The sequence below is a fragment of the Mesocricetus auratus genome, unplaced genomic scaffold, assembly GCF_017639785.1.
Source record: "Mesocricetus auratus isolate SY011 unplaced genomic scaffold, BCM_Maur_2.0 Super-Scaffold_100010, whole genome shotgun sequence".
NCBI lineage: Eukaryota > Metazoa > Chordata > Mammalia > Rodentia > Cricetidae > Mesocricetus > Mesocricetus auratus.
In genome coordinates this window covers 84,321,827-84,347,325 of record NW_024429194.1, presented here as the reverse complement: position 1 = coordinate 84,347,325, position 25,499 = coordinate 84,321,827, and the positions used below count along the sequence as shown (strand labels likewise).

General features: G+C 43.9%; 1 protein-coding gene across 4 annotated transcripts in view; it reads right to left on the bottom strand.

Moving 5' to 3' along the window:
- Enthd1 (ENTH domain containing 1) overlaps positions 1–25,499 on the bottom strand; it is a 114,024-nt gene that overhangs the window by 74,573 nt on the left and 13,952 nt on the right. For all 4 annotated transcript variants that reach the window (XM_040754101.1, XM_040754103.1, XM_040754104.1 and 1 more), the window contains exon 3: positions 11,536–11,778. In XM_040754101.1, the coding sequence (XP_040610035.1) occupies positions 11,536–11,778 (243 nt within the window). The remainder of the gene's footprint in view (positions 1–11,535; positions 11,779–25,499) is intronic.

Here is a 25,499-nt window from a genome sequence, read left to right as displayed (position 1 = left end):
GTGGCCCAGTGCATTTGTAGATGACAATAGCATATCAAAATGTCAAAAGGTTGGCCATCCTTAACGACTGTAAGTAAATGCCAGGCAAGTAAACAAGTGCATTCACCACACAACAGGAAGTGAAAAGCTAGTGGAGAAGCTAGTGGAGAAGTGCCCAACTGCAGTATCGAAGAGGATGGCTCCATTGGCTCTGACGCTGTCGTAAATTACATCTCTCACAAAATCTCCTTTCATAGCTGTTGTTGCTATCATAATGCTGCATAGCTGACATCATGAAAAGTGCTCCTTGGCCTTACACATTTCCTCTGCTTCTCTAGAAAATTCTTCTGTGCCTACATTTCTGTCTGTCTCTCCCCCTTTACACTGATTAGTAGACATACTTTATGGACTCTGGATTTGAATCCCTTTTCAGTTATATGTGTTAGGAAATGTCCCATAATTTTTTTTCTACTTTCTATATGGTGGGTTTTGATCTCAAAATCTACTACAGAAAAATCCACAAAAACCAGTCAGAACAATTGGTGCTGGAACAAACCAGACATATAGATCCACGGATCAGAACAGACTGCTCAGAACTGAATCCACACACTTATGGTCAGCTGAGCACCAACAGTGCCAAGAACACACGGCGGGGAGAGGACAGACAGATGGGAGCTTCAGTAAGAGGGGCTGGGAAACCAGACATTCACAGGCAGAAGAGTGAAATAAGATCCTGCCTTTACTACAATTCAACACCAACACAAATCAGACTTAAACAGAAAAGCAGCAGGAAGAAAGCAACAGACACTTCCTCACACTGAACTGTTTCTGAGACTGAGGCCAAGATCAAGGTGTTAGCCCAGCAGAATTCCTGTCTGAAGACCGAGGAAGAATTATTTCCAGGTCATTCAGGTTTTGGTGGAATTAAGCTCCTCTCGGCTGAGGGCCCACTTCCTCAATAGCTGGTAAATTGGGTCCACTCACAGCTTCTAGAAGCCATTTATATCCCCACTCCTCCTCTTGAGGCAGCAGCACTGTGTTATGTCCTTCTCCAACTTGGAACTTCTCACTCTGTCCTCCGGCACGGCTGGAGAAAGCGCTATGCTTCCCAGAGTCCTGTGATTAGATTAAGCCCATCTAAATAACCTTCCACCATAGAATGCAGCAATTACAGGTAATTATCCACAGGGCACTGGGCTAACAACAGAATACTGACTATCACCCAGCACACTCACGAACTCCTTTGTTGTTTTATTTACAATCTGCACTGTTTCCAGGGCTTAGGGTATAGTTGAGAAGTGAGTGCTTGTGTAGCATAGATAGGGTCTGAAGTTCAAACCCCAGAATCACAGAAGAGGAAAAAAACAATAGTTCCTGTTTATCTGGATAGCTCAATGGATTGAGGCACATGCCACCAAGCCAAAGTACCTGAGTTCAACTCCAGGGACTCATGTAGGGGAAGTAAGAACCTATTCCCACTTTCTTTGTTATGACTAAAAGAGTATTTCTCTATCCTACTATTACAGAAAATACATTTTCCCAATTTTTCTTCTAAACATTTTAAAATTTTGCTTTTATCCTTTAAGTCCTATTTATCTACAATTATTGTGTGCATACAAGATTTGAGACAGAAATCTAATCTCATTTTCTTTAGTGTGTGAGTGATCTATTATTTATTGAGTAAGTCATCCTTCTTCCATAAATCTGAGATTACATCACTGTCCATTTATTAGGATTGCCCAGTTTCGCAGCTGTGTTCTGGGCACAGTGTTCTATCCTATTTGTACACACACCTGCCTGCCTCAATAGTGTGGTTACCATGTTTCTAGCCTTATTTAGGAAGGAAACCCTTCACCTTATTTTTCTTTGGGAATGTTCAGTTTTTCTTTTTTGAGACAGGGTCTCACTATAGGACTTCACTATGGGACTCACTATGGGATTCATGCCTCAATCTCCTAAGCATTGAAATTATAAATGTGATATGAACTACCATGAACCACAGTGTGTCTGGGCTATTCTTGGTGTGTGTGTGTGTGTGTGTGTGTGTGTGTGTGAGAGAGAGAGAGAGAGAGAGAGAGAGAGAGAGAGAGAGAGAGAGAGAGAGAGAGAGAGAGAGAGTTCGCTCAGGCACCCAGCATGTATTATTCTTGACTTTTTGATTTTTCCAAATACATTTTATTATCAGCCCATCACGTTCCGTTTTAAAAATCCCTCTGGAAATTTTGATTGTAATTGCACTGAATCGGTAGTTCTCAACTGGAGGCAATTTTGGCCTGCAGGGGACATCTGGCCATATCTGCAGATGTTTTTGATTCTCACAATAGTAAAGAATGTACCAATATCATCTGGGGGGGGCAAGGCCAGTACCTACAATGTATAACAGTCATAAAAGAATGAATCTGATCAAAACAACAGTGGTACCAAGACAGAAAAACCCTCACCAACTCTTCAATTTAGAGACAACTGACATACTTGCATTATTCCAATAAGTATGGCATATTTTCCTATTTACATAGGTCTTCCTTAATGTATTTCAATTGTGCATTATAATCCACAATGTACTGATCTCATACATTCTGTGATTTGTTCCTAAGTAATCATGATTTTTAAATTATAATCGGTATCTTTAAAATATGTGTATTGGGCCATTTGTAATAGCACCTGCCACCAAGATTGACAGCCTGAGTTTAATTCCTGAAAAACACATGGTGAAAGGAAAAGAAAAACTGATCCCCAAAGACTGTCCTCTGTCTGACCTCCATGTGTACACCATGGCATCTGGATGCCCATACACACTGGGACTGGAAAGATGGCTCAGTGTTTAAGAGTACTAATGACTCTAACAGAGGACTGGGATTCAATTCCCAGTACTCACATGGCAGCTTACAAACATCTGTAACAACAGTTCCAGGGAATCTGCTGCCCTCTTCTGGCCTCTGTGAGAATTGGACAAATGTGGTACACACACACACACACACACACACACACACACACACACACACTCACAAATTTAAAAGAAACAACCGGGCGTTGGTGGCCAAGGCCTTTAATCCCAGCACTTGGGAGGCAGAGGCAGGTGGATCTCTGTGAGTTTGAGACCAGCCTGGTCTACAAGAGCTAGTTCCAGGACACCCTCCAAAGCCACAGAGAAACCCTGTCTCGAAAAACAAAAAAACAAAACAAAAAAATTCATCGTTCATGACTGGCTGGTAGAATATACTACATATGTTTTGTTTTTACTATTGTTTTGCTTGACATAATGTATATTTTGATGTTACAACTACCATCTTACCAAAGCTCTTATTTTTGTGTGTCTTCTGTAGACCTTATCTAGTTTTCTACTGGAACGGTTTGTTTCTTTTATGTATTTAACTTCTTGCATGCATATACATGTGTGCTTGTGTGTGTCACTCACCTATGAATGTGTGTGCACCACATGTATGCATGCATATGTATGTGGTGACTAGAGGTCTATGCTGAGTGTCTTCCTCAATCACTTTCCACCTTTTGAAGACAGGGCCTCTTGCTGACCCTGGAGCTCACTGAGTCAGCTACACAGGCTGCCTTGGAGCCACGAGAGGCCTCCTCGCCTGTCTCTGCCCTCAGTGGCAGGACTGCAGGCTTGTGGCAAGCACTCTACCCTCTCCAGCACTTGCTTTAACGTCAGTTGTTTACCGTGATGGCTGGACCCCCACCACAAAGCCAAGGAAGGTTGGGAGTTACTCTGCTCGATCTTAAACACTTTTACAGCAAATGTATGGAAAATTTCACATCTATTTTTTCTTGTATTCAAATTTAATTGCATTTTGGTCAGAAAAACTGGTTCGCATGATACAGTTTTCTTGAACTACCTGGTGCATTCCAGGAAATTGTCTACCATGACAGTAGGTTCAGTCTCCTTCTGCAGTGCCACCAAAGTTTGCTTCCCTTTCTTTGGCGTTACTTCACTGGGAATATTCACACTTTTTATCTTCCTGGGGAACTGAACATTTTTCTATTAGCTTTCTTACTCTGTTTGGTCCATCTTACTATAACTACTGATTTGGGGGCACTGCACGAATGTGGAGATGGAGATGAGAGACAACCTTCAGGAAGGTTCTCTCCTTCTACGTTGTAGGTTCCGGTTGCCAGGCTTGGTGACAGGCACTTTTTCTCATTGAGCCATCACTATCATTATTATTTTAGTTAGTTAATGATATCTTGTTCTATCCATCTGTTTTCACCCTCAATGTGAACTTAGACTCATAGCATATGTCTGGGTTTCTTTGCCTCCATCTGATAGTCCCTGTCTTCTAACAGGAGCCCCATCTGCTGATATCTGGCACAATTAATAGATCCAACCTCATTCATGTAAGTTTACTTTTTAAATTCCTACTTGACTTAATGTAAACTTCTTCCATTTGTGACGATTTTAACCTTTTCGTATTTCATTTCTTCCTTATGGGAGTTTGTGCATTCTATTTCTGTTTGGAGCTTGCCCTGGAAAACTCTTCATACGCATTCATTTGTGAAGGTTTGGAGTCAGATATTCTCAACACTCAGAACAATGCAAAGACCTTTAATGCCATCTACCTTCAACTTATGTGCCATAGCCACCCACTATTTCAGAATTTTTTTTTTGAGGCAGGTTCTCATCCAAACCCAGGCTGGTTTCAAACTTTTGGCAGTCTTCCTGCCTCAGTCTCCCAAGTGCTGGGACCGACTGTCATTTTTTGTTTTTGTTTTTGGTTTTTTTTTTTTTTTTTTTTTTTTGGTTTTTACGAGACAGGGTTTCTCTGTATTGTTTGGGAGGCTATCAGTCCAGCCCGGCCTCGAACTCACAGAGATCCGCCTGCCTCTGCCTCCCGAGTGCTGGGATTAAAGGCGTGCGCTACCACCGCCTGGCACCGACTGTCATTTTTAATCAAAAAGCTAAGCAATACTGTTTTATACTGAAAGTACTTAATTCTGTATACATTTATTCATCGTTCTCTTTTGTTCAACCTTGCTTCTAAAATAATTATTCTTCTTTTTGGACATATATTCTAATTTTCTAAAGTAGTTTTCTTTTTTAATTTTTCCAAGTTCTTTTCAAAAATTCACCCATTTAGTCCTTATAATTTCTTTAAAACTGATTGTATGTGATTCTATCCTTTATTTATATACATGTTTAAATACATGTCTGTACAATGCTCAGTATCTGACCATTCCTAGGGGACCAAAGTGACCCTCACTTACTGTGGTGATGCTGGCCTATGAGCTCACTGCTTGACTTCACATGGTGAAAATCCCAAGGACTCACTGGTGACCTGAAGTGGTTTCTCTCAGCAGAGAACTTACATTCAGGGCTCCTCACAGTCCTGAGAAGGCATCCAAGACTCTCCTTCTCCATGCCCAAGGCCCAGAGAACTCATTGTTTAGCCAATGACACCGATCAGTGAGTCGATCCTGAAGTGCCACTGGTACCAGCTCCCAGTCCTGCTGACGTCAGCTCACACATTCTCTCCCTTTATTGTTAACATTTGGAAGAAAAGTCCTTGGGGATCCTCACAGTTCTGTAGGGACAGTGAATTCTCACACATCCTTTATGACCACTGGTGATCATACAACAGAAGGGGCCCCTGGAGTTATTGCTAGAAGCAGGCATTTGAAAAACTTTTATCATAAATTAGCATATAATACATTGGGTTGGCGCACACTTGTAGTTTCAGAGCTTGGGAGCTGAGACAGGAGGACTGAGTTCAAGGTAAGATTGCACTACACAGTAAGACCCTGCTCCTCTCCTCCACAAAGGAAGGAAAAAAAGACACTCCTCTCAAGCTGTCCATAACTCTTGTTAGTCACATCTCTGTTCGTGTGTGTATTTCTAGAATTATGTTCATCAAGTGCTGATAACTACTTAGGATTGTCACTTAGAAGTGACCAGATCTTTACAATGTGCCTGTATCATTTTACAGGAACAAGGAACTTTCCCAAAATGAAGACCAAGGAAAGGCAGACTGGAAATCAGTATTCCTAGTAAAACCTGTTGGTTTGGGAAGGCTGGGATATCGATTATAGGGTTTATGTTTACTTTTAAAATGGCAAAGATCAACAGCAGGCCTCATCAGCTTAAGTGTTTCAGTGGCACCCAGAGTGTGTCATGAGCCCCCTCATCTGTTGTATCTGAGCAGAGGTGAGCAAGTCATCAAGGTTGTCAGTACAGACAGTGGCATCCATGGCTCTGGCTGTGACTGTACAGGCAGGATGATGACAGCCGTGTAACTGATCCCACAGCCATCACGTACTATTTGCACAGGAATGCTTTCAAGACACACAATGCTGTTCCTTTCCCAACGCCCTTTGAGTACAGAGAAAAACGCACTACAAAGATGGCACCTTCCGAGAGCACCAAGGAGTCAGCGTGGGTAAGCAATGCTTCTGGAGAGGGCCCTGCGTGACGCGCAGAGCCAGCGCTGGGCTGGAGATGCTCTCTGCAGCCTGCTGCTTGCCCCACATAGCAATTAGCCTTCAGTACACCGCTTCCTTCAAAATCAGAACCTTCCAAACAAAACCACCCAAGCAATTGACGAGAATTAAAACTAAGGGGAAATATCCGAGAGTAGGAATAAAAAACAAGACGTGGTGATGTGTAAAGGCTTCTCCAGAGTGCTCTTTTCCCTTGCTAATTTACCTCGAAGCAGTCAGAGCAGCTGTTTCAGCTCTAGGCTTTCTAGTGATGCTCTCAATTTCACATCTCGCTGTAACTAAATAAGGCAGTCGCATCTCTAAACTCCTATGGATGGAAATTTATCTGCACAATACCATCACCTACCTACCTCTCTTTCCTCTAACCCAGATGTGGAAGTCATTTTCAGTTTCTCCCTTTCTCTTCCGGTATGACATCCACTTTAGTCTGCTGTATCTCTTCATGGGTGCTGCCTTCAAATATGACTGTCCCCTCATCTCTCCCACCCAAAGCAGGTCCTGTGGCCAGACTGAAACAATTGTTCCTCACAGTCTCCCTACAACCCACACCTCCTTCATTTCCACATAGAGCGGTAAGAATTATCTCCCCCAAACAGCTGTTTTCTGTAATAGGAACGCAAAGTTCTGTGACTAAGCTAAACATCCCTCCTGTTCAAGGCCTGAACTGCTTCCTAGGTGCAAGTTCTAGCAAATTGAAATTTCCAAATACCGTTTATTATACCTTTTGTTAATTGCTCGGGAAACCTTCAAGTATCTTCCCACATTTCTCTGCATATTCAAATCCAGTTTCTATTCCATTTAGTACACAGCTGGTCTTAGAGATTCAATCCACCCTCTGCTTGTATTTGTCCCCACTCTGGGTGAGATTACTTTACTGTCTCCTCTAGTTATTCACCCCTCCTTCTTCTGACTTCTTTCCAAACAAACACAGTTGACACACAGCTATCCAATCTCCCTTGCACCTAGGAGGGTCCATGTGGCTCAGTGACAAGCAACATGTAAGCCAAAATGTTAACTGCGATTTAGCAGGATGAAGCATTTGTATCTTCAACACATCTTCCTTCCTACTGGCTAGAAAGAAGATGTGATGGTTGGCACTCCGGCAGCTATGCATCTTGAGCTTGGTATAGCAACCATACAGAAAGAAACTAAAGCTGTGGATATCACAGGAAACCACATCAGTCCTCAACCACCTTTTCTATGTTACTACAGAAGGAAAGGAACCCTGCTACAGTTAAGCCCATAGGATTTCCATGACTCCTCTTTTGCCTGAGTCTTGGGACTACCCACTTTACAGATATCTCTCCATTTGCCTGCTTCCATTTGCTACTTCCCTTGTCCCACTAAGGCGGCCCCTGCCCAATTAATTTTCTTTTCCTTATTCTTATTCCAAAATGTCTGCTTTATTTCTTTAAGTACATTTTGAGATCCAACACCTTCATGGAAATAATACTACAGCTAAACTTACTCAACCCAGTTGCTCCTTTCTAAACATAAATGCATACATACATCTATGTATCTAGTGCAGACATCTGTGTATCTAGTATAGACATCTATGTGTCTAGTGCAGACATCTGTGTATCTAGTACAGAAGCAAAGACAGTCTAATGGAGTTTCTATTAACAGGACTCCATCAGCTTCAGCATCTAGACACTTATTTCAAGCAGTACTTCCCACAGCCTCACTCCTGGAACCCATTGTAGTGAAGCTGACTTGAGAGCACTTCCACGACAGCCGAAACATGGGATTTGCCTACCATGCCTGGTGCAGTGCCTGGAAGAAGGCAGGCCATTCTTGACATAAGTATGCTACTAAAGACATTGTAACAAAGCTCCAGGATTTTTTTCCTTTGAGGTCAGGTCCAGCTGTGTGGCACAGGCTAGCCTCAAACTCTCAGTTCTCCTGACTGGGCTCCTGAGCACTGGGGTCTCAGCTGTGGGCCACTGTGCCTTGGGTTCATAACAACAACAACAAAAATCAAGTCATTCAGAGCTCTTCCTGGTAACTGAGATGTGTCATAACACTGGGAGATGCCACTTGGACTTAAAAACAACTTACTCTATGACTGTGAAGTAACGAACTGGAATTTCTTATGTGCCTCAAAAACATGACTCAGGGGTGAGTTACTTTTGAAGTGACTTAGGGACTCACTTTGTTAACTTGCTGTCACCGAAGCTGTGTCTGGTTCATAGCAGGAGCATGTGACCTTTCTGCTCCTTCACCGGGCCACCTCCTGCAGCACTGCAGCTAGGGCTCTATTTAGAAATATTCCCCTCCTCCCAAATGCTGCCCCATGCCACATCTGTCCCAAAATAAAGTCATCACTGTCACTCTGTCCCTGACTGGTTTCCTTTTGGTAAAGGATGGATTTCCATCTGACATGTGCATGTGTGCCCCTAGGCTGGCCTCTGTTACACAAGTTCCATGGTGAAGGGACCTTTGACTCCCACACCACTGTTGCTCCTAATTTCTTCTGGCCATTCAAATTTCAAGTGACGAAGCTTGAGAAGAAAGTGAATCAAGAAGTAGCAGAAAGGGCCGGGTGGTGGTGGCGCACGCCTTTAATCCCAGCACTTGGGAGGCAGAGGCAGGCGGATCTCTGTGAGTTCGAGGCCGGGCTGGACCGATAGCCTCCGAAACAATACAGAGAAACCCTGTCTCATAAAAACCAAAAAAAAAAAAAAAAAAAAAAAAAAAAAGAAGAAGTAGCAGAAAGGGCCTGGGAGATGGCTCCCCTGGGAAAGGGCCTGCCACGCAGACACGAGGACCTTCATAGTACATGTTACTTGAAGTAATCACCTCCACAGAGCTGGACAGAGGGCCAAATACCAACGGCCCTAAAGCTGGACTCAGTAGTCAGCACCTGGCTACTGAGCACGCAGAGCCCCAGAAGCCACGTGAGAGGCAGCTGCCACAGCACAATCTGAAATCCCAGCACCTTGTGGGGGAGGCTCAGTGAGCTACCCTGTCTCAAAAAACAAAACAAAACAAAACCCAACAAGGTGGAGCTTGATTGAGGAAGATACTGGCCTTCACCCCGGCCTCCATATTTACAAGTACTCCCAACATGCATACACCTACATGAACATGTATATACACCACACACACACACACACACACGCACGCACGCACGCACGCGCGCGTGCGCACACACACACACACACACACACACACACACACACACACACACACACACGCACGCACGAGCAAGAAAGTTGACAGGAAACAGTGAAAGGGGTAAAGAAACTCTAAAGAGTCTCAGCCTGGTGTTGTACTTAGTGTCTACTCTGGAGAATTTCTTCCAAAAGAAATGGCTCCTGTGGTGATATTTTTTGTGTGTGTGCTTTAACACATAAAGCTTGCCTGAAGATCAGAATGCGGAGCTGGCCAGGCAATGGTGGCACACACCTTTAATCCCAGCACTCCGGAGGAAGAGTCAGGCAGATCTCTGATTGAGTTCAAGGCCACCCTGGGCTATACAAGATTGATCCAGTCTAAAAGAAACAGAGCCAAGGTGGTGGTGACTCATACCTTTAATCCCAACACTTAGGAGTCACACACCTTTAATCCTAGCTCTAGGGAGGGCAATGGAGACAGGAGTGATATGTCTAGAACGAGAGAGGAATATAAGGAGGGAGGAGACAGGAGCTCAGGGCATTTAGTCTGAGGACTCATAGGGACAGGTTTGCCCCCTTTGTCTGAGGATTCAGTAGAGGTAAGACTAGCAGCTGGTTGCTCTGCTTCTCTGATCTTTCAGCATTAACCCCTATACCTAACTCAGGGCTTTTATTTTTAAGACCAATTAGAATTTGCACTACTGGATCCCCTGAAAAAAAATGTTCCACTACTTCTAGAAGCGTTTTGGTGTTTGCTGTTATAAGTACAGAACCCTTCTAATGCCTTTCTCCAGCAGTGGCACACAGGCACAAACTGAGTGAATATTTAAGAATGCTTGACAAAGACAGCAAAGGATGATTTTAGGATTGGTTTGTATTAATATTATTGCTGATATTTTCAAGCTTTGGTGTGTCACTGACAATTAGAATTCACTGCTCATGTTGAATCCCTGTAGCCCTTTGGGGTCTTGCTTAACGGTTATCTTTGTGAGTTGGGGCTGATAACACCACCACAGAGTGGGTGACTCAGAACAACAGAAATGGTTTCAAACAGCTCTGGAAGATGGGAAATCTGCAATCAGGGTGTCTGCAAGGTCAGGTCTTAAGGGGCCACCTCTTCCCATAGCAGCAGGAAGATGAAGAGAGCTCTCTAGGGTCTCAGGGCTCAAATCCTGTCTGCGGGTTCCACTCATCTCTCAGAGGCCCCACCTGCATCTGTCATCACATTGGGAATTACATGTCAACATGGGGGTGGGAGCAAGCTACCGTCGGTCCATTGCCATAAGCATAGATGCTGTGACTAAGAGGCAATCTCTGAAAACCTTCGGAAGCACTTTCAGCCCTGAGTTCAGTTGCTTTCCAGAAGCAACTAAGTCAGATTTCATCTGTGTTTTTCATCTCCTAACTGCCCATCTTTATGCACAGCTCATCAGTGGGTGCTGGGGAAGCTACGGCAAGATGCCATTCTTTGATGATTCAACAAGAGTAATAGGAAAGATCATTCTGTTTCCCTGATAACATTGTCTTTCCCCCCACACCCTTGTTTTTAAAGTTCAGTAATCCAGAACTAAGATTTGTGAAAGCCTTACATAGAATCATTCTAGAATATTTAACTTATGTTAGAATCTTCAAACACGTTTAAAGAAACATGCCCGAGTACCCAGGCCCCTAGTCTCAAAATGTAAACCTCCTTCATATTCCAGTTAAGAGAAAAAAAACTGAATAAAGATGCCAAATAGGATAGCCACTAGGCTAACAGTTTTAGCTGAAAATCATTTTATGTGAATTCAGAAGCAGTGTGTTCTGAAATCATCCATACAATTGTCTACTGACTATCCACCCTCCTTCATCTTTGGTCCCTGCGGTATGAAGTCTGATGGTGGGGCCGTCCTGCTGATTTGGTGTTGGTAATTCGGTATGAGCCTGGTGTTTTGTTTCTAGCTGTTCTCACTGGACACCCATCATGTTTTAGGCCACTGCTTATAGCACATACTCTTATTGCGCAGACTTGCAATTGTCAGGAGTGAATGCTTCTTCTCGGAGGCTAGGCTTTCAGGGATGAGGACGGAAGCACACGGTGCGGGTGAGCTCCCTGTGGCCGGTAATCTGGTGGGAAACGTCATGGAGTAGGAGGTCCGTTGTCTCGTCCAGCTTGCCACTTCCCTCTCTTTAAAAAGCAGCTGCTCATCCATCAGCAGAGTGATGATCTGCTTAGACTTCTCCCTGATATAGCGACCTGAAAAACAGCCAAGAACTTGCTTTAAAATGGATTAAAACACTAATTAATTTTATCCTAAATAAAATTAAGGCCAAGTTGAAATGTAGCAAAGTGAAAGGCAAATAGAAGACTGTTGGTGAACACATTCTTCTCAGTGTCCACTAAGCAAACAGATCATCAATATTGATGAAATTACATCTTATCTGGTATTACACTTTTCATTTTAAATGCATTATTGGATTTTTCTTTGGAAAGCCATCCATACTCTGCAATAAATCCACTAACACAGGCACACAAGAAAGATTTGAGCATGAAGTTAGGGAACGTTCTCAGGGGGTAAAATGCTTGCTGTGGGAGCATGAGACTCTGAGTTCAGATCCCTAGAAAGCACAAGAAGTCTAGAGGTGGCAGTGTGTGCTGTAACCCCAGGGCTGGGGGACCTAGAGAGAAGGGTCCAGAGACTCACTGACCAGCCAGTCTAAGCAGACTATCAAGCTCCAGGTTTCATGAGAGATGCTGTCTCCAAAAAGGAGGTGGGGAGGCAACTGAGGAAGGCGCCGTGACGTCAACCTCTGGCCCCACGCACAGCTACGCAGAAGGTGTGCAGAAAGGCTAGTTTCTCTGCTCTCATCTCGTCACCATTTCTACCTTTCACATTTCTTCTGTAACTGCTTCAAACCTTGTCTTAAACAACCTTAATTTCTGGTGGATACTCACAGGCCCTAACTGAAGAGGTCCACTTTGTGCTGAACCCACTCAGTGTCATATGAAAGGCACTGACTGGGACTTTAGCTCTTGGGGGTGATGTCAGGCACTACCTTTCCCTGGGAACAGGGCACAGTTTACATCTGTAGATGAGGAAACCACATCTCCCATTCTCAACTTCAGGAGATGGTCTTCTCTCCTTTCTCCTCCACGGTACCTTACCCTGCAGCCCCGAGCCTCTTGCCAACAACACAGAACTCTGCGCAGCTTCTTCCAGGAACTCTGCCTGGCTGGATCCCTGACTCATCTGGTATCCACCTCCTCAGAGCAGCTTTCCTCCTGCTGCCCTCTGAAGAAGCCCCGCCCAGTCATTCCTCATCCTGCTTTGCTCTGTGGCATCTGTCACTACTCTCACCGGGGCATGCGCTTGTTGTTTGTTTCCTCACCTAGAATATAAACCCCGTGAGAGAAGTCTCATTGCAGACACTGATGGCACATAACATATATTCAATAAATATTTACTGAGTGAATGAATCAAGAAAGAAACATCATCAAAAAGTTTCAAATGTTCTCCTTGCTATGGTGTAAATGAAGCAGATTGCTGGAAGATGCTGGGAGCCAATTTACAACTTAGCTGCCTGAGAAAGTTGCTTGGCTTAAAATAGCCTCCTGCAATACCCCCAATTAGAAACTAGAAATTATGGGCTAGATTTGGAACATTCTACTTGGAGTTTGCGGGGACTGGTGGGATGTGGGGGCAGCTAACTGGCTCCAAGTGGCAAGCAGGCACAGCAAGCAGAAAGCTAGTTGCACTGGTGGAAGCCGCCTCCTCAGAGCATCACAAGTAGCTTCAGAAAGACCAAGCCACTGCATTTTAGCCAAAATAAGGAAGAAATCACCCAGAAGTGGGCATCTCACTTAACTCTGCGTCCTTCCCCAGGCTCCCATTCTGCTGCCCCCTGTACCAGCCTGGCCACTCTAAAGCACCCCAGTGAGAAGGGAAAGAAGCAGGGAAGAGTCCTAAGTCTGTTTCAAGGAGGACAGAAACAACAGCCATAGCAGGGCAGCATCCATTCACTTCTAAGCACTGCGTTTCTAAAGACATGAAGGAGCACACAACATAAAACCAGAATATAAAAGCAGCAACAGCTTCATGTCTGAAACAAGAAAGAAATGGGGCAGGGTAGGAAACATGGGTTTTCTGAAATAAGATTCTCTCCATCTCTGCAACCTGAGGATTCCTTCTTCTTCCTCTAAACTGAAATAATCCATGAGAGTGACTGATTGATCCAGTTTGAAGCAGTCGAATGTGTTATTATTGACAGGGTGGGGGTTACAACCCCACAGCACAGGGCGGGGGAGACTGTTCAGTGGTTAGAAACACTGGCTGCTCTTGCAGAGGACCTGGGTTCAGTTCCCAGCATCCACATGGCAGCTCACACCATGATTAACCAGTTCCAGGGGATCCAGAACTCTCACACTGGCCTCTGTGAGCACCAGGCTTGCACATACATGCAAGCAAAACACTCACACACATATAGATAATAAATACTTTTAAAAGGAAAGTATAACATGTGACAAAAATAATAATAAATAAACACAAGATAATGAAGACCTAGAATGAGGGCAAGATCAATATGGCAGAAGGAGGGACAAACAGACGGTCACCTTGGGGCATCTTCTCAAACACAAGGTAAAGAGGAGAGACAGGATCACTAGGGTGTCTATGCAAGAGACCAGAGTCCAAACACATGGCTTCTGCAGTCATTTAACCATCTCTCAAACAGTTCAGGAAGTGTCTAAGCACCGAGGACACAAGCAAGAAAGAGAGACAAGTGTGCATGTGCACTCAGGTTCTGTTGGGTGAAACACCAAGGGAGTATTATCAGGGTGACTTCAAGCAGAGAAAGTTTTCTCAAGAAAGTATGGAAGGGTGAGATGCTAGACATGAATGTGGGGTGCAGTCACGGCAAGTCTTAGTGAGGAGGTTACACAGCCCTGGGCCTCGGACTTGGCAGGCCCTCCTTCCAGCCATGCCAAGAGCACCTTACACGTGTCCTTTGGAGCTCTGCCCATTTGATAGATGTTCTTTCCTCCATCAGACTCCAACATCCACAAAGTTCCCAGGACACTTGAGAAGTGTGTGAGATGGGTGAGCATGGAGGAAATGTTTCCCAAATGCTGGGGAAGGAGAGACTCAGAGGTCCTGGGCACTGAGGTCTGTTACTAGAAGAGTGTGTGATAAGAGCTATAGAAACACATGTCTGCCATAACAACACTTAGAAAACATGCTAACACTCCTGTCTCCTTCTTATCCAAATCTACTGAATTTTACTTCCACTCTGAGTGGGGAATATGAACATATAATGCCCCACCTCCCATGCAGTAACCAGGTCTACCAACCAAATCCATTAACTAAATTTATCCTTCCCCTGCCTTAGTTCAGATCATTTGTTGATTATGGTAGCTTAAATTATTTACCTATTCGAATGTCTTCCTTCCAATGTGCCTTCCAACAGGCCTCAAGTAGGCAGGGACAGGAAAACATGAGAAGCATCCGAACTTTAATATATGACCAGGTTATTTCTATTTAAAAACAAAATACCCTTCATCCAGGGGCTTGGAGGGTACCTCAAGTGGAGCACCTGCCTAGCATCTTTGGGGTCCACAGCACTGCAAAAACAAATAGACAAGACAAACCCCATCCATGGTGTTGACACAGTGAGGCCATGCTTCAAAGTGCTGCTCTGCTCTGCTGCAAATGCCAGCAGTAACAGCCACTGCCAGTCTAAAAAAAAAAGATAAAAAAGCTCCACAGAGAAATACAAATGAGAAAGCCACATGTGTGGCTGAAGCCACGGGGCTGCTGGGCTCTTGATCTGGCAGCTGGGGTTTCAGCAACTTAGGGGTCGGAGATCTAGACCTGATTTCCCTTTGATGTGAGGGGACCGTGTTTACTAAAAGATAGTGAGAGAGGGACATCACTCACCGCTCTCTGGGATGCATCCATCCATGGCTATTTATGTGGACCAGAAGCAGGGGCATACACATAGTCTTAACACATGGAAATAAGGTAAGGGTCAAGCCTGGGTCTGCAACACCTTAGTTTAACTGCAGGGCTCAAACTCCAGGCAACTTTGATAAGGTCTGTACTGGAGGCCAGGAAGGAACAGGGTAGAAGAAATGGAGCAGCTACCATGAAGGCAATGTGAGCATGCATAGCTACAGGAAGAGCCTCCCACTCAATGAGCATGAAGCCATCACTCTAAACCACATTAGAGAGTCAATAAGACTAATTCTACTCCAGATGAAATGTGTCTATAGGATCTTCTGCAGGATCAATATTCTACAGGATTTCACATTTTTCCTTAAAGATTTTTAAATAAAGCATTGAGAAATTAACATAGGGCAGGGAAGATGGATCAGCATGTATAAGTATTTCTTGCTCAAGCCTAGCACTTGAGTTTGATCCCTGGAACCCACATAAAAAACAAATATGGTGGCTCACATCTGTAATCCCAGCACTCCTACAGTGAGATGGGAAGAATCGAGAGAATTTCCAGAAGCTCATGGTCCAGCTAGCATAGAGTGGCAGAGGGACTGAAACAATAGAGACCCTTCTCAAACAAAGTGGGAAGAAGGAACTGAATCCCCAAAGTTGTCCTGACCTCACTAAACATGCATGCACATACGCACACACACACTTTCTTTTAAATGCAAGACTCATATATAAATAAGAACATGGAGCTATGAAACAAAACAAAAATGAGCATAAATGAGAACAAATGGATCTGATTGAATCAAATAAGCATCCCAGATATGGAACTACAGTCAAAATTGAGATTAAAAATAAAAACAAAAACACACTCAACATCTTAGACACAGTCGAAGAGAGACTTGATGGAGGTAAGCAGCACCAATGTACTCAAAGTACAGTAAAGAGGCCACAAGAAAAAGAGTAACTAAAACTCATAAAGGACAGATAGTAAGGCCCAAATTTTCATCCAGAAGTTTCAAACAAGATTTTTTAATATAAAAAAGGAGGATTCAGAAAAACAAATATTGGGGATTACATGTAAGTTACGATCTGCAGAACTGGCCAAGAATCCCTGGCTGGGGAGTTCACAGGCCCCAGGGAGAAGCTACCACTATTATTTTACTCAACTGACAAAAGCATCAAAATGCCTTCTAAATTTCTTTACCTATGCCCATAGATTAGTGCAGTTCTCAGACCTCATTGGAGAAGCTCCTCTACTCAGAGATGCACAAGTGAGCAAAGAGTAACTTTGGAGGGCTCAACCATAATGGGGCATCTGTATCACACCCTCTCCTCCCAAGGGCCATCATGGAAGAGAGGACCAGGAGAACAAAGCAATACCTTCTGAACAAACACAACAAGTAAACTCGTGAACTCACAATAGCTGTGACTGCCTGACCAAGGCCTGTGTAAGATCAAGCCAGTCAACATTCCAGCATGGAGATGGAAGAAACATAAGTCCTCACCCCACCTGAGGAGCTATGGACAGCTGATGGCTTCTGGGAGAGAGAGAGTCAGTTTTCTTTAAAGGTGTGTGGTCTCTTGTAGGTAGATGTTCTAATGTAGGACCCAACACCTAGCACAAACTGGAATTAGGAGGCTCTTGAAGGGGAAAAAGGAGAGACAGAGAGAGAGAGAGAGACAGAGAGAGAGAGAGCGCCGAAGTTGGGAAGGGAGTGACTGGAGGGGATGTGGGAGGAGTTAAGGGAAGGAGAAAAGGATGAATAAGATAAAAATACATTGTACCTATGTATGAAGTCCTCAAAAAATAATAAAATAGTACTTTAAAATTGTCTTCTCCCATGCATACTTGTTTTTATCTGTAATCCCAGCACATAGGAAGCTGAGGCAGGAGGATCACAAGCTCAAGACCAGCCAGGGGGACACAGGAGACTGTTACAGAGAATATGAGGTGGACTGGTGAGAAAGTTCAATGGGTAAAGGAACTTGCTGACAGCCTGGTTACCTGAGTTCCAGCCTCAGGATCCACATGGTGGAATGATAAAAATAACAAATTTATTATATGTATTTGGTGTGTGTATGTACATGCCCAAAGGCCATAGTATGAGTGTAGAGATCGGAGGACAACTTGTTGGAGTCAGTCTCTCCTCCCACCGGGTGGGATCTGGGGTTGGGCCCAGGTGATCAGGCTTGGAAGCAAGTGCTGTGACTCACTGAACCATTTCATTGTCACCACCCAAAAAATTTAATTAAAAATTTTCCAAACACTTATTGATAGTTTTTGCAGCAAGCATGAGGTCCTGGATTCCATTCCCTGCACTACAAAAGGAGAGTGGGGGAAATCAATCACCATGCAAAGCCAATAATAACAAATCTATACCTAGAGCCGCTGTAGAAAAATAGGAGATGCACAGTGTGGCGTCTAGGCAGGGAGAGAAAAGAAATGTAACCATCATTTGATTTTTAGGTTAAGTCAATAGCAGGCCTGTCTCTCTTAGCTGTAGGTAAGTGCTGCAGTATTGAATTAAGCCAAGGTCATTGATATCCTATATCTGGGCAGCATTTTCCTTATTAAGGAAACTATGAATTATGGGTCTGGAAAGATGGCTCAGCAGTTAAGAGCACTTACTCTTCCAGAGGATTAGGTCTGAGTTCTAGCACCCACGTGGTGGCTCACAACTGTCTGTAACTGCTGTTCAAGAGGATCTGATGCTCTATTCTGGCCTCTGTAGACACTGTACATGCATAATGCACATACATACATGCAGGCAAAACACCCACATACATACATAAATACTTTTAAAGGGAAATGTATTTTTTAACTTCTTTATTGACTCTTTAGGAGTTTCTTATCATGCACCCCAATTCTGCTCACCTCCTAGTTGCCCCATATTCTCCCCTCACCCCTGACATCCCCCCCACATAAGGTAACAAATCAAAGAAGCAAGCAAACAAAAGCAAAAACAACAACAGAAAAATCCCTTTGCTTCTCCTTCTTTCCTGCCTCTCCATCACCTCTTCATTCGTCCTGGTGGCTTTGGGGGCTTCGGTGTCATTCAGTACACCCTTTATCCCATCAGCTTTACTGGCACATGTTCATTGCAATGAGAACCAGAGGCACAGGTTCAAGGCCTCTGGTTTCTGGTTCACCATCCTCACTGGATCCTCCCCAGAACTCCTCTGGGATATCCTGTAGCTACCCTGAGTTATGGAGATCTGTGGGTATCATTCCACAGGACCAGTCCCTTACCAGCTCCAACAGGTCCTAGATGGGGTAGATGCTAGGATGGGTCAACCCAAGGCCTGGATGTGGGCCTGGGTGGTAGTCAGGCTGGTCAGTCTGGGCCTCTGGGGCCACCTACCTTGGTCAAGAAGTCAGAGTCAGCTCCCCCACATGCATGCCCCCAGGGTTAATTCACCCTTGCCTTTGGTAAAGGGTGGGGACCATCTCTCCAGTATACGGGAGCCAGCTCTCTTGCTTTAGTGTCCAGCAAGAGGCAAGGCCAGCTTTCCCAGGGCCAGAGAAGGGCATGGCTGGCTTAGCATGGCCCTCTGATTTCATCTCAATGGTTCCTAAGGCCTCATGAGATGATTCAGGCCACATACATCAACACAATACATCAAAACATGGACCCAGACACGGCCCTTAGCAGCAGCTTGGGCTGGGACAACATCCTGGCTCTGGTGGAAGGAATGTCTATTCAGATGGGAATGGTTCTGGCAGCCATATGGTTGCTGGACACCACTAAGGCCTCAGGTTGCAGCCCCAACCCTGGGCCTCTATGTGACCTTTGGTGGCAATGCAGGACCTAGACTTCAGCACAGACCCTAGCTGCAACAGGACCCCAACATGGTCCTCGGCAGCAGATGAGTCTGGATATCACCACTGCTCCAGTGACAGTATGGCACTGAGACACCATAGCCCTCGACCTCAGGTGTCTACATGGACTTTGAAGGTAACAGGAGCATCGGACATCAGCACAGACCCTGGTTGCAGTAGAGCCATGGACCCTGACACACTCCGCTGAACCTCTGGCCATGACATTGAGTAGCAGCACAGGTCACTCAGATCTGGATGCATCCTGGCCCTCAGACACTACCAACCTGGAATCAATCTGGCTGATCTGACCCTGGGCATCCTCACAGTGCTCAGTAGCAACAGGAGCCCCATATGTGCACACTGGCTGAGGTAGGTGGAGGCAGGAGGATCATGAATTCAAGGCTAGCCTGGGCTACACATTTTAGGACTGGAGGGATGGCTCAGAGGTTAAGAGCATTGGCTACTCTTCCCAATGACCCAGGTCTAAGTCCCAGTACCCACACTGTGGCTCACAACTAGTCTGTAACAGACTAGTTGTGAGGGCTCTGACACCCTCTTCTGGCTTCCATGGACACTGCATGCATGTGATATAGAAATACATTCAGACAAAAGGAAATTAATTAGTGAGAAATAGTTGTCCAAATAAAATCTTTCATGTTTAAGCCTACTGTCTGTGGAGTAAGACCTCTTAAACTGTTAAAAAACAAACCATACCAATCACTATAGTCTTTGGTTATCATTTCCTGTTTGTTGGGGAAGTCTTATGCCAATAAAGCACTGTCTGGCCAATAGGGAATCTAGATAGGAGGGGCTAGGAGTCCAGGAGGATTCTGGGAAGGAGAAACAGAGGAGAGTCAAGATGTAACGCCATTGGGGTAGGAAGCCCGGAAACCTCTCCGGTAAGAAACATACTTAGATTAACAATTATGAGGTAATTACTTAAAGCAGAGCTAGGAAGAAACAAGCAAGGCCAACAGCTTCATAATTAATAGAGCCTCCTGTGTGTTTATTTGGGACTGATGCGGATCTGGAACCAGGCGGGCGGGAAGGCTCCTCTCAAGGAAAAGGTTTCCCTTAACACCTGTTTGGTGTCTAAATCAATCAGATGACAAAAATTAACCTTTTGTTCTCTTGTCAAGGCCATTTGAGAACCTGGTCCTTGGAGTCACTTGGCTTGGGAAGAACATCTGGCTCCTCTAGTCTCTTTCACAATTGTTCATTCCTTTGAGAGTAACTCAAGCTTGACTGTGGCTTTGTTTGGGAACATGGACAAAATTACTCCTCTGTGTCAACCCTCCTCTTTACAGAATGGACACTGACTCAGTGGAGTCTCCATATTTAGGAAAAAGAGATTATCTTTAGAAGCTAACCATCCAATCACTTCTGGACTTGAGTCCTTGGATGCAGCTGTGGGGTGAGAGCTGGGATACCCTCTGCCTCCCTGACTCATCAATCCTTTCTGCTTGAATTGTAAGAAATACTAACTCCAATGACATTGTAGCATTTTTGGAGTTGATCTTATGGGGTCCAGAAGATGGACAGCAAAAACAAAATCAAACACGACTTTGTGTACTATTTTTCAGTAGGGTTGAGAAGTGCTCTCCACCAATAGGGAATAGGAATAATGTTTCTAGACAACATATCCAGATAATTTTGTGAGGGGATAATGGGAGCATTGTGATTCAGACCACACTAAGAAAAACGGGGCAATTTGAGCTAGTTCAGAATTATCATCAACCATCAAAACTGTGTTTCTGGGTGCAGCAATGGGAGTCCCATTAGAACATCTATCTGTCTTCTTGCTGAGAAAGGACCAAGGCAGTTGTCTCTTCTATAAATGAGAATAGTGGATTATAGGTGACAGATTACAATTCTATTAGTATTGTATTATAAAAAAAGAGTCAATGAAAAGGAGGAAAATAGGAGGGAAAGTAGGCCAAGCCCTGAACTGGCTGATACCCTTCCTTTACTTGGTAGAAACATAACCAGCTTTGGTTGTGAGTAAAACTTAAAGGCAGAGTCAAGTGGGGTCTGTCTAGCTCTACCTTGAAGAAGATTCTGGGGAGCAGTTACAGTGGATGTTCCTTGGAGGGGGAGGCAATGAAGGCGAGGGACTGCACTCAAAAAGAGGAGTTTGCTTAGGGCTACAGGCTCCAATAGCTCCTCCCTGATCAAATCATGGAGTTACATATCCTTGTGTCCTCGTGTGCCCTATCTGTCCTCCCTCATGTGCCCAGCTCACCAGGAAGGAGTCAGGGCCTGGGAAACTAGCAATTCCCTTCCAAGTCCTTTAGCACCTTAGCTCAAAGTCACCATGCAGCACTGTGCTGCTGAGCCGGCCTTCCTGCTTCACCAGCAGCCCTGGCCTCGGGCTTTCCAGAGCAGGTGGCAGAGCATAGGGTCAGGAGTGTGTGTGAGCCTACCAATCCAATTCAAGGAAAATAATGAAGGTTGTGGGGTCTCTTCATTCTCTCTTAGCCTTACACCCTTTAATTTTTTATCTCAGCCTCCAAAGAGTACTTGGTTTTGCTGTTTTGGTTTTGAGATGGGGTTTCACATAGTCCAAACAGAGTTGAAACGTGCTATGTAGCTGAGGCTAGCTTTGAACACCTGATCCTTCTGCTCCCACATCTCAATACTTTAGCTTTACAGTGTGCTCTCTGTACCAAGTTATATGGCTCATGACTATCATCCCTGTACCTACACCTCACTTTTTGAGATCAGGTCTTTTACTGAACTTAGAGCTCACTGACAAGGCTAGACTGGCTGGCCAGTGAGGCCCAGAAATTGTCCTCCTGTCTCCTCTTCAGTGCTGGGATTACAGCCATATGACACAAGGTCTGGCTTTTTTAGGTGGTATTAGGGATTGAACTCAAGTCCTCATGCTTGCACAGCAAGCACTCTCCTAAAAACACTATGTGACACTTTTACTAGGGCAAATGCACACATTTATTTACTTGAACATTGGAGAGAGGCTTTACTTGATACATCTCAGCTGTTTAATCTTTAAATCCCAAGACTTTGTCTGTGGCATCAATTGACCAGGTAGGCATAGGTGAGATTGTTTTACTAGCATTTCTTTTTGTGTACTGGGATCAAATCGAGGGCCTCGCACATACTGGGAAATACTCTGCTACCACCGAGACACATCCAGCCCCAGATGCACTTAACAATTATATTAGATAAATCTAAATTAAGTGAACCCCTAAATATTGTTGGCAGAATCTGAGAAGGAAGAATTAAGCAAATTTATAGAAGAAAAAATCACAAAGCAATAAAAACAGTCTCGGTCATTGGCACTAAATGATTAGCAAACACTGAAAAGAAGTCACCCCGCTCTGCCTCTTTGCTGCAGTTAATATATGGCCTGAGTTGTTCCCTGGGGACTAGTGTGTTGCCTAGACTTCTTCAGTCTGGCAGTGTAGATGTGGTAGATCTCTAAGAGGTGAGCCAAGTGGAGGACTTAAGTTAATGTGGGAACATGCCCTTGCAAGGGGCCCAGCAGTCTCTCTCTGGCTTACTGCTTTGAGATGGATTTCTCCTTTCCAGGCTTGTGACTCCAGCTTCCATGAAGTCGTCTCTAGGGATATTGATACCTTGCTTCCAAATCTCTAGAACTTCGAACTAACGAACCTCTTTTCTTTATAAAATTAATTGCCTTTGGTATTTTGTTGCAATGATAAAATGGAATTAATACTCCCTCCGTTTTTCTTTTTATTCTTTTTCACTATCATTATTTACAATGGTAATTTGAGATTATTATAAATAATGAAACAATTTTTAGAAAGTGACTTCCTCTATCCATCCACCATACACACTCCTGTGAGCCACCAGACCCTTCTTTGGGCCTGTAGTAAGGAGTATGATGGACATGGGGACGGGCCAGGGCTGGCAGAGGAGAACTGCATCCCTACCAGGACCACAGGCAAGGCCTTCCTAGTTAACACTTGCACTGAGTTGTTTCAGTGAGAGCTCATGTCCCAGGAAATGCAAATAATGAAAGATCCAGCCCTAATGGCATTAGACTGACGGCTTGCCATGTGGCCGACCCTCAAATACGTCTCTATCTGACTACCACTCTCTGAGCTCATTATGGGGTCTACTTTACAAAAGAGAACAGCACAGTTAAAGTGATGAAAGACCTTTGCCCAAAGTCAGAGCGCCAGTGAGTCAGAAAGCAGAGATGGGCTCTGCAAAAATGACAAGCTCACACCTCAATTTCTTTGATTGACCTTGGCATAGGATCCAATACTATTTTATTTGATGAGAATCCAAAGTGAGTAACTCTGTTGACACAGCACTGGCAACATTTGCTGCTTGCTCTCTCTTCTGTTTGCTTTCTCTGTCGTTGCTGGGCACAATAAATAAGGAGTACAGTGGGAAGACTAAGCAGTTGGGTGAAGGTCACATTTAACTTTAAAGGAATTCAAGTCTTGCTTCTTGCTCTCACAAAGGGAACAAAATGCTAAAACGTGACACTGTGTTAAGTAAAGGTACTTTGTTTAAATGCACAGTGGTATAACTTAAAGTCACAGGTTCATGATGACCTAAAACCTATAATGTGTTTGTTAAAGAAAATTATTTGTTCATAAAAATGCCTATTATAGGAAATCTCATAGCTGACCTATGTTATGAATGTACTCAGTGAGCCTGTGTTAATTAGCCCACCACCAGCACATATCTACAACTGCATTTATTAGTCTGCAAGCACATGTCAGGTGTATTCTGATTAAAGTTTTGACTAGTGCTGTCTGACAAGAGAAGGGGAAAAAAAGAAAACATTAAGCCTGATCCACTCTGAAGCTGGATTTTTTTTCCACCTACAGTGCTTAGTTGTTGCATCAAACTGGCTGGGAGTCATGTGGGAACTGTCAGCTTCCTGCAACCCAAAGTCTAGACTCCTCTGTAATAGGAGCAATACTCCCAAATTGCAGTTCTTTGATTTTATAGCCTTGACTTGGATAATCACATCTAAAGTAAACATTCCTGCATTTAAAAGACATTTTTCTTGCCTTTTTGGTAGTGCGCCTAGCCTTTAACAGCCAAGCCATCTTTCTGCTGTGCATAGGGGCACAGCACTAAGGAGGCAGAGGTAGGGGGAATCTGTGTGAGTTCAAGGCCAGCTGGGTGTACACAGTGAGTTTCAGAGCAGCCAGGGCTATGTAGAAAGACCCCTCTTAAAAGAAAAAAGGTAGCCAAGCAGTGGTGGCACACACTTTTAATCCCAGCACTCAGGAGGCAGAGGTAGGTGGATCTCTGTGAGTTTGAGGCAAGCCTGGTCTACAAAGTGAGTTCCAGGACAGGCAGGACTACACAGAGAAACACAGTCTCAAATAAACAAACAAAAACAACAAACGAAAAAGAAAGAAATAAAAATACTTCTTTTTCTTTCTTTCCTTGAACATTTTGTAAACAGCTCAGGTCTTTTGAGTTACTACACTTGCTTAGAAAGGACACAATCTTCGTTATGCGTTTCCCTCCTGCCCACGATGTGTTCCCTCTCTGTCTAAACCTTTCAGGAATCAAATACCTGGTATTTTCTTTCCTTCTATGGGATTCTAAACACAACCCAGACCCCAAGATATTTTGGTCATTTATAGCCTATGTGAATATAAATAAATGAATTATGCTTCTAGAATATTTGCTTCTACAGTTTAATGTATAGCTGCAAATGAGGGCTTAAAAGGCTTAGTGTGTTTAAAATCCAGTGGGCAACTAAGTAATTGATGTGGCCTCATCACTCTATTAGAAGACAGGACAGAGAAGCAGAAGCACCCTGTGCGTAAACCAGCCATGAATATGGATGTGATTTGCCTCATTTCCCAAGTAAGAGGTTAAGGATGGCCCTGGAAAACCAATATGGTAATGTTACCAAAGGATGCTACTTCCAGGAAAATGGTTTAACATAGCTTTCTAATGACACTGAAATTTTGTTCTGTTAAAATGTATCCCTTTTTGAAAATATGCCTTTCATTTAAATATGTAGATACATGCACAAAATGACCTATGTAAATAAAAGCAACTGCAATTTCACAACTCATTTAATCCAGAATAAAAAGGCTCTTATCAACCTATAATGAACATATTTCCTAAAATCTAGTTTTAGAAGAATACCATATTTGTATAAGCGTATGTTTGATAGTATGTCAACGTTTCACATTTCATTCAGCATTTCCAAATAGTTTTAATTAAGTTCATTCTAGAAATTCAATAACA